Raw genomic sequence first — 10,057 nt, forward strand, 5'->3', positions numbered from 1 at the left:
TAGTTGCAAACTCCTTACTATGGTTTTCGTTAGTGTGAAAAAAATACACCAATTATTAAAAAAAATAAACTGCAAATGAGGTAATGCAAGAACTTAATACCTTGCTAGGTTATTAATGAAGTATGTCTCCAATATGGTAAATAAGAGACTAGTCCAAGCGTAAGCTATATTCAACAAAAATGCAAGGTGCCATGACATTATATCTTATAATGAAGTCATGCATTAAAACTTGACATGATAATAAGTTGTCATATTAGTACATGATAGATGAAAATAGAATTAAAACAATAGTATAAACAATACATGTGACTCCACCAAACCTGTTGCAAACCTTTTCAACCACAACTTCCATATTTCTCCATAGGAGTTGGATGAGTAGCATAAATAGTAGCAATAACATTATCAGCAACAGCATACCATTATGTTTCCTAGCAGCCAAAACTATCAATTAAGATTTCTATTTGGATACATGACACCATATGCGTCAATTGGTTAATAGCAGCATGGAACATAATGAATAAATATCTACTAAGTTTTGTTACAAGAACAGTTGAAAGGACGCATGATACAACTTTCAATGTAATTTTGCAACTAAGAGACATTTTCCTCAAGTCAACAACTAAGGTTTCAGTAGTTGGATGAATTGCATATATAAAATCAATAACATTATCAGTAACAGCATACCATAAGTTATCTAGCAGCCAAAAACTGGTGATTAAGCTTTTCAGAATGCCAAATATCAGGGTCTCCTTATTAGACAATAGTTTTTTCTTTCACTTTTTAGAAAACTTGTAAGAGTAATGTTTCCGATTCAAGCATGCAGTTCTAGCAACCTTGAAGTTCTTGAAAACAATATTAAACCCCAGAATGAGGACAATATTGAGAAGCAAAAAAGTATAGGTTTTAAAAGCAATCCAATGTGAGGCTACCCAATCAAGGATCAGTACACTATCAACAGATCGTAAGTAACTCGAGATGGAGAATCCACCTTTGGAAGAACGTTGAGATTGGGCCTAGGACTCTCCCTAAGATTTAATTTACAAGATAGTGTGAGACTAGAGAAACCTTTTATTAATGAACATACATGATCAAACACGTCTTACTCTTGGAGATGGAAAAGCTCTTTCCAAGAGAGATCAAATAATACATCTATTTGCATAAGAAGAAAAAAAGATTAAAATCTTAAAAAAAAAATGGTTAAAATATACAAAATAACTAATGTCAATATCTTTACTTAGAAAAATGACTAATGAGAATAAAATAGATATTTGAATCTAACTTGGAAAGTGAAAACTTAACTCAACTACACAGAACAGTTGAATTTGTTGATGCACAAGAGAGAACATTCACCAAGTATCAAATAAAAATTATTAGAAAAGAATATAAAAAAACAATGGATTACTCAAATGTTCAATTGATAGTTAATTTTAATTTTTTTTTTTTTCTTTTCTTCCCATTTCTCATAGTTGAGAATATTTGAGGGTTTTATCAATTGTTGATGGGAAAAAACACCATTGATAAGAAAACTGAATATAAATCATGAACCAAAAGATTTACCCCACTTGTTTAGATGCCATGAATATTTAGGATAATAAAAGAAAACAAACTTTTCTTGATATATATGGTAACAAACACATTCTCCACGGCTTCATAAGTGGACTAGTCCTAAGAAAATACAGGACAACCTGTGTTGGCTAAAATCAACTTTACAAATCTATCAACGAGCTCCACAAGAAAGCAACGTTTGATATTTATAGCCCCAACTTTGTCCTTCACATAGTCTTTTCGGTTTGTCCTTCCAACCTCTATGATAGGAGAACCAACCAAACTACCAACAACACATGATTGTACCGTATAGTGGTATTTGGTAGCACATGTCCCCATTAAATCACAGAGAGCATCTTTTGTCTTTGAATCTTTTAACAGTATTGTGTTCTTAACCAAGTGTACAAGAGATGTAAATTAAACCTACAAAGATAAACATGCAAAATAAAATAAAAATAAATCCAACTAATTACCCAACTTGATTTACAACGAAAAATAAGTAATTTCCATCTGGTCTCATGGAGTTGAGTATCTAACCCCTCTGTTGTTTCCAATTCCAAGAGTGTATAGGTTGTTTCTTCCTACAACTAGTACTGCCTAAATCCATGACAAGAACACTTTCATAAATTAGTAGCAACTTCCCAATAAGACACACATGCACATAAAATGGAAAAGTACCTTGGGATTAGTTCAAAACCGGCAAGAATTGATTGCAGTCCTTTAGATGTCACTGTTGCTGTAAGTTGCTTCTTATGAATTAGTTCAATTTTCTTGCAGCAAGAACAAGGGTGCAATGTTGGCATGTATGGCAATAGCACTACCTGGGTCATGACTGATGGCAGGATGTTGCAAGTATGGTCTAAGAATTGCAAAATCTAGCAGCCTTGCACCCATCAAATGGACGTCTAGAGGCTATCTTCATTGTTCCTTGTCAAGTTGGCCATAGGGACTGCTAGATGCTTCTCCCTCAGCTTCTTCGGCTACAGAGGTGAGTTCCTGAATGGATGCAGTTATAGGGTGCAGGGATACAGTACCTTTCACCCAAGTTGCGTAGGAGATTTGTGTAGTTCTGCCCCAAGAAAAAAGATTATTACAAGACTAGTATATGTATATAACAGAACAAATATACAAATGCATATCAGCACTTACACAACTTTTTCAATAGCATAAGTGCAACATCTTGGACCACACCATGTCACATTTTTACAAAAAAATTGATTATCTTTTTCTTTCTTCTGAGAAAATATCAAGGGACCAACCAAGGAAACTTATACTAAACCAAAAGTAGCCCTGGTGTTTAATTGTAATGAATAATAACTTCTTGCAAGCAGTAACACATGAAATCAAATTAACTATGCATAAAGGAAAAAAATAAAATAAAATGAACAATCAATTATTTCTGGTCTATTTGAAATTTTCAATTTCTAAAACATGGTAACATCCTTTTGCATCCCTAAGAAAAAAAAAAAAAAGAAAGAAATAATGCTGTGTAAAACAGATGTACTCAAGTTCTTTCTTCCACCCTCCCTTTTTGTCCTTTATTTTTCATTTTTGTGCAGGTAGAGCAGGGGCTTTCTCACAAAATGAAGTGACTAACTCTGGCAAATCGAATGATTACCCAAGGCCGCAGACAAAAGGACAGTGAGTAGCAGTTCCTAAAGGAATACCATTTCAAAAGATCAAAACTTCCCTATTTAGATATAAGGCTAGATCAAAATTTTTGAAAATAAGGTCACTTCACCTGGTTAAGTTGCAGTTACCAGAGTATAAAATCTCAATTCAAAAAATCTAGTTTAATGACAGAGAAAATAAGCAATGATAAATGAAAGATAACAGATGCCTACCCATAATTGTTCTATGTAAGAGACATAGTTGAAAGGTAAAATAGGATCATCAGCCAGGTGAAGAGCTAGAAGTCCCCAAACTCCAGCTACTGAGGCAGTAAAAAACAGAAAACTATGTAAGCTTGAAGAAGTGACAATGAAGCAGTGATTTTCCTAGTTCATCGATAAATCTTTTTCAAGAATGCATACTAGAAGGAAAAGAAGCTAACCAGCCACGTGACGTTGAAACAATGGATCCCCATGGTTTGTCATCCAGTTATAGGAGTCAAAAGCAGTGTGATAGACTGGAAAATCTCAAGGACAAAAGAAAAAGAAAGTTGAAGTTCTATTTTACCAAATTGATTAGCATGAAATCTTAATTGTGATGTAAATTTTACTACTAACATTATTGACGGTGCTTGGAGTATCATAATAAAAGCTTTCGATAATCCTTTTAGTGGAAATAATTTGCCTACAAATGAAAAAAACAAATTATTTTTTTTCTTTTATACTCCGTCTTATGCCTTGAAACTAGAATCTTTCCAGGTGTAATTTCTGGTGCATTTAGAAAAGGGAAAAAAGGAACAAGCAAAAAACCATCCTTTAAAATGGAAATACCAAAGAAAACAGAAATACCATCAGAGATGATGAGAAAATTAAGAAATTCAAAATATCACTTCATAAAGCCCTAAAAATGATCATTCTACACATGCAAGAAAATGTTCTCGAGAGCAATAATATAAAGGAACAAAACTAAATCATTCCACATCCAAGTAAACCCAGTGGAATGATTTTGGTTGCACTGGATTTGCAAACACACCACAGTTGAATGAAAAGGTTTTTAATATGTGGAGTCACTGCCAAATTGACCAAGATAATTGTAGGGAAAGAAAGAAAAGTACACCTTTTAAAAAAGCTCAACTGACCTCAATTTTAAGCGTTACAGAAAAGAAAAAAAAAAGGTGGAAGAAAACTGCAAAAGCACAAGCAACATGCTCTCTCTTTGTAAATCAGCATACCAATTAGAAAAGAACCTATTTGCCTACATATATTGGAATACTTATTTTGAAACTCTTCAAAATAGTTTTCTGCCATTTAGAATATAAAACAATTTTTTCACTTAAAAAACACATTTAGAATTTTTATTTTTTTTAAATAAACAGGTTATTTTTACAACTACTTCAAGGAGTTTTTGTAGAGTATTATAAGTAAACATTGAAATTATAGAGAATACTTTAGGAACTTTACAACATACATAAATGCATTTTACCTTCATGGAGAATAAACAGAAAAAACTGTCTTCCATTTTTGAGTTCCCATAAAGAATTTTTTACTTGAAAATAATTGGTAATTATTTTTAAAAATTGTTCTACAAAACCGTTTTTTGATAACCATATTTGAAAACGTTGCCAAACAAACCCTTAAACTCCTTCAATTAATTGAAAAAGTACAAATAGCTGAGATAATCTGATCACAGATTGATTTCACAAAGCAATGGCAAAAATACACCAAATTATGCATATCTATTCACTCACTTTAGGAGAAACAAAAAATTCATTAGGAGATTGAAGACAATTCAGCTTGTATATTCAAATTAAATGAAAAGGAATCCTTGCCTTGCATTTTGGATTATGAAATTGCAGAATTTGATTGCAAAAAAACATCCCAGGTTTTCTTTAAAACTAACACATTCACTTACAAAAGAGAACAAGCAAAAGCAATGACTGGGGCACTCTTGTTCAACACTAGGGATGGCAATAGGGCAGGTTCAGGATGGGTCACCCCCATGCCAACCCTGCCCTGTTTAATTTTTTCTTCATTTCTTAAAACTTTTCTATTTTTAAAATTTTAAATTATATTAAAAATAAATATAATTTAAATATAAATATATAGTATATTTTTTACAATTTATTTTTATGAAAAATAATTTTTTTTATACATATGTAAAGAAAAGGTAAAAGGAAAAAAAAGAATCAAAATATTTTTTATTTAATATTATATATAACCAGGGCAAGACATACCCAAACCCACCATGGATTTAAAAAAAAAAATCCCCAACTCGTCCTATTAGGGGTGGGATGGGGCAAACACTCGAAAAAACCCGCCCCATGTCATCTCTATTCAACACAAACATGTATATTCTTTGAGAACTTTGATATCCATGATGGAAGCCTAAGGCAATCTATCTGTCCCACAACCGAGAAGGATGGGAATGATGAATTACAAACAAAACTAACATTTGCTAACTTATAAAAATAACTACACTTTGTTCCACTTTTATGTCCTTTCATCGATTAAAAAAAAAACCAAGGACAAAGCTAATGTACCCCTTAAAGTGGAGATGCTTAGTTTCCTTTATGCATGCATGTCTGAGCACACAAGTTCCCTTCACAAGAACACATTTTCTCAATACTCATAGCTTTCCTAATTTCCATTTGTAATTTGGAAATGTTAGGGTATAAGTGATGTACCTCTTCCATAGTATAAATCAACAGAAGGAACCCCTGCATGTTGCAAAAGTGGAGAAAAATCAGAATCCACTCCACTTAGCCTCTGAATCTGCAATCTAGCCAAGACAATCCCAATAATTACTTCATACAATCCATATAGAAACAACAAATATAAATTTTGACATATCCAAAGCCAAAATTTATAAAGCAAGAAAAGTGGTATACTTGTCTCTCCTTTTTGCTTTTTGATGAAAAACAGAAGTAAAAAGCATGTTTACAAGTCTTCTGTGCAGACAGACTAATTTATTTAAGCAAAGTATTGATGAAACGGAACTGGTGGTTGTAGCAGACAACCAAGGTGGTGGTAGCAGTACTACTGTGGTGTGATGCTCATGGAAGTAGTGTGTTGATGTGATCATAGGTTATGGGAAAAGTAAATTTTGTTCTCTCCAAAACATTTTATTTTTTAATTGCAACTGAAGCTTTTTAGTTGTATTTTTGCAATTGAAAAAGTACTTCCAAAAATGGTGTAACTTGGAAAGGGGTCGTACTGAGGGGCAAAAGGAGATAATTAAGTGATAAACATCTATAGTGGAGGTGGTGGTAACAACAATACTGCTGTGGTCGTGGTGGTCATGGTATAAGCATGAATAAGTTAGTGTGATGATTGGTGGTATAATATGACGAAATACGCAAATTTTGTTTTCTCCAAGATGAAACCTTTTCTCTAACCTAAAACCCGACTTCTACAGCACATTTACCCAAGTAACAAAGAACTTGAATTAATTATCGTCCTGAAATTTCACAACTCAGTCCTCTTTTCATAATTTCAGAACTTTTTAAGCATACCCCATTCTACCAAAATTTCAAATTAACCCTATAAGAATTTATCTAATTTGACAAGCCTTAAAATCCATGCAATACCCTAAACATAATCGTCCAACTAAACAAGTGATTAAGACAACTTATTCTGAGTTTAAGGAGCTATCCTACTTCAAAGGGAGCATCAGCAAGAGAATAATAGAATTTTGAAACAAATTTCCTTAGAATCCTAGACAGTCATTTGTACATTCAACAAATAAATTTATTTGAATTGCCACCTACAAAGGAGGACAATCATTTCACATGTGAAGATCAACCTCCACAAACCAAAAAAAGGTCTGTAATGTTTCATAACTTCATTTACTTGGAACCTTGTGTTTTTCAAAGATGGTAAAAGCATGAGGACAACCATAATGCAACCATTCCAATGATTTGAAAAGCTAAAGATTAGGGTTAACTTACATTGATGACTTTATTTGTAATCATCCAGTTATCATATATGGTCATGCTCTCTGAGTCAGGATCCTGGACCTGGAATTCAGTTTAAATCACAATTTAGACAGTTTGAAATACCAGGTGTTGTCATTAATTCAGATCCAAATAGATTGAACATTAACAATCTTGTGAACTTATTTTGCCATCTTTTTCTACCTTCTTTGCAACCTCAATGAGAAGATTATCTAGCTGAGGCGTTGCAGCAGCAAAGAAGCCTGGTCCTTGAACTGCACAGTCTACATTAAGGTATGCTACAACTTCAGAACCCAGATTCAAAAGGTTTTGTTCGACCCACTCAGTAGATCCTATCTGAGGCCACACAACACAAGTAAATTACTTTTGAGTGTTAAATACACACAACCATTCAAATAGAACAAGCCTAGCTAATTGGATTACTTTTAGAACAAATAAATGAGCAAGTGCATATAGCAATTCAGGCAGCGACAGTAAAAACTGGTGATGGTGATATATACAACTTCAAGCAAGGAAAAAGGTTTATATCACAGATGGTAGCCTCTTGAGTTCATACACATTTGAAATAATCCACTATTGATTCATCTACAATGGTTGCAAATTGCCAGCTGATAATCAGTCTGAGGTTTCACATCAGGGATGAGCACATAATTCGCTAAAACCACATAAACTAACGACTTAAGCTCTCATTTTTTTTTTTCGTCACTGATATCATGGAAGTAGGAATATCTCTCCTAGTGATGTGCACCACTATGACTCAACTGGATGGCAATTCCAACAATAGAAGAGTGGCAGAGCCTACATGTCATGGCTATTCTTTGCCCATTAACATCCTAAACCAAATATAGGCATTAAGAGTGATCAAATGCCTTTCTTTGACACACTTTCAGGGTGCAGTATCTAGGACACAGTTGTATTTGTTCTCTATAGAATCCAAAATTCCTAGAAATAACAAAATGATCTAGAGATTGACAACCTGGTCCATTTTATATTAATGACCAACAAAGATGAAATATTAGCTACCATCCCAAACTCTTCTGCATCCCAACTGCATAGAACAATTGTCCTCCGAGGTTGCCACCCCTGACGCATCATAAGAGCATATCTACAAGCAATGTCAAGTAGCCCTGCAGTTCCACTATTGGGGTCAACAGCTCCATATGTCCATGCATCTCTGTGGTTGCCAAGCAGGACATAGCGATCAGGCTCTTCAGATCCCCTTATGACAGCAAAAACATTGTGAATGGTAGCTATCTTTTTCTCCGCTTGAAAAAGAGGGAAAAAATAAAATAAATGGAGAAACATTTCAATAAGCTTTCCACAAGTGGGCTTTAGTAGAAGTCTTCCACTCATTTTTCCTTTTTAACCCTCTCATGTTTAACAACTAGCTAACAAGATAATATGTAAAAGAGAATAAAAATAATTGGAGAATTAATTCAGGTGACTTCACAAGGTACTATTTTGTGGCAGATAATTGACAGGATTGAGTAATAGAACAAAGACAAACAAAAAGACACTCATAAGAAAGCTTCCAAGGTCTCATTCCCTGTAAAGGGCCGTAACCCAAACCTCCCCCCATGAAAATAATTAGGACTTGTAACATAGCCTTGATATCGATTGAACTGGATGCATACACTTTGCAAAGTCCCCATACTCTTAGGTTACATTTTTTTGAAGGAAAAAGTAACATGAACAGAGTTCAGCAATCCTACAAGAGGAAGCATGTGCCATAATCATAAGAGCCTCTGTAAGCTATTATCATGGTAATAATGCATAACAGAAGCTTAAAGAGGCAGTTATTGACATCCCATATTCCAAAAAGAATGAATTAATAACCAACATACTACATTTTTTTCATAGGCAAGTAAGAATAAATACATATATAAAAAACACCAATAAACAGGGGGCGACCACAATACACTAGAAGTATACATGAAAGTATTCAAAAAGAAGCAAGCTACAACCACCGCCCCAATCTAGTACTTAGATATCAACAAGTTAATAATAAAATCTATCGAGGATGGTGGATTAGTTTGACCATCAACTATAAGATACCCTCAAGACCACATATATAGATCAGATATAAGGTAGTCTTTAAGATATTGGTTAATGCATTGCTTTCCTTCCGGATTGTCTAGAAAAGGTATAGAGGAGTTGTTCTCCATGTTGTTCTCGTCTTCTTGCCCACAAGTCAAATTCCAACACATTAACATGCCCTTCACCAAATGTGGGAGAACCCATGAAATGCTAAACAAAGAGAATAGGAAGTGTCATAGCCCTCTAACTTTCCCACAATGGATAAGGAGATAGTCCACTAATTCTTCTACATCATTAAACATACAACAATAACCCGCTAAAAGCCATCCTTTTATTTTAAGTCCGTCCTCAGTAAGAATCCTTCCCCAAACCACTTCCTACCCAACAAAAAAAAAAAAACAAAAAATAAAAATACAAAATACAAAGCTCAAGAGCCGACACTATCTTTGAGGGGAATGACACTAGACCCTCCAATTCCAAGGTGGAGTAGAAAGATTTCACCAAGAATGGCTAGTCTTCCAAACCATCTAAAGCTTCCAAAGAAACTCCTCAACATTATCTATCCCCCAAACTTGAAAATGTCTTGAGAAGCACATGTTCTATAGGACCATCTCGTCTTCTATCTCCCAAACATCATCCACCCAAGCCTCCTTGGAAGTTGCAAAGGAGAATAGAAATGGAAAAGAGTCCTTTAAGGGAACATTACCACATCATACATCATGCCAAAACTTTATTCTTCTCCCATTGCCCACCTCAAATCTTGTTTTAGTTTTAATAATTTCTCACCCTTTCTTATTGACTTCCACAAGCTAACACCATAGCCTTCTCTCGCTACCCAAGAGCACCATTCACTTGGCTCTTCTCCAAAATTTCCTACTATAACCTTTCTCCAAAGCATATCTCTCTTCAAAG

At 34.2% G+C, this 10,057-nt stretch overlaps 1 protein-coding gene across 2 annotated transcripts; it reads right to left on the reverse strand.

Moving 5' to 3' along the window:
* Positions 1–2,208: 2,208 nt before the first annotated feature.
* LOC100852881 (probable glutamate carboxypeptidase AMP1) lies at positions 2,209–9,009 on the reverse strand. 2 transcript variants are annotated; one of them, XM_010648508.3, is made up of 8 exons: positions 8,132–9,009; positions 7,292–7,444; positions 7,103–7,171; positions 5,840–5,927; positions 3,599–3,682; positions 3,390–3,478; positions 2,367–2,614; positions 2,209–2,281 (listed from the first exon to the last, which is right to left on the reverse strand). In XM_010648508.3, exons 1-7 carry the CDS (start codon positions 8,459–8,461, stop codon positions 2,513–2,515), a joined length of 915 nt encoding a protein of 304 aa, XP_010646810.2. In that variant the 5' UTR covers positions 8,462–9,009; the 3' UTR covers positions 2,209–2,281; positions 2,367–2,512. The 2 variants fall into 2 exon arrangements, with proteins under 2 accessions (XP_010646810.2, XP_059598204.1); XM_059742221.1 differs by having other exon boundaries at positions 8,085–8,224.
* Positions 9,010–10,057: the final 1,048 nt, after the last annotated feature.

This window comes from Vitis vinifera, chromosome 13 (assembly GCF_030704535.1).
Source record: "Vitis vinifera cultivar Pinot Noir 40024 chromosome 13, ASM3070453v1".
NCBI lineage: Eukaryota > Viridiplantae > Streptophyta > Magnoliopsida > Vitales > Vitaceae > Vitis > Vitis vinifera.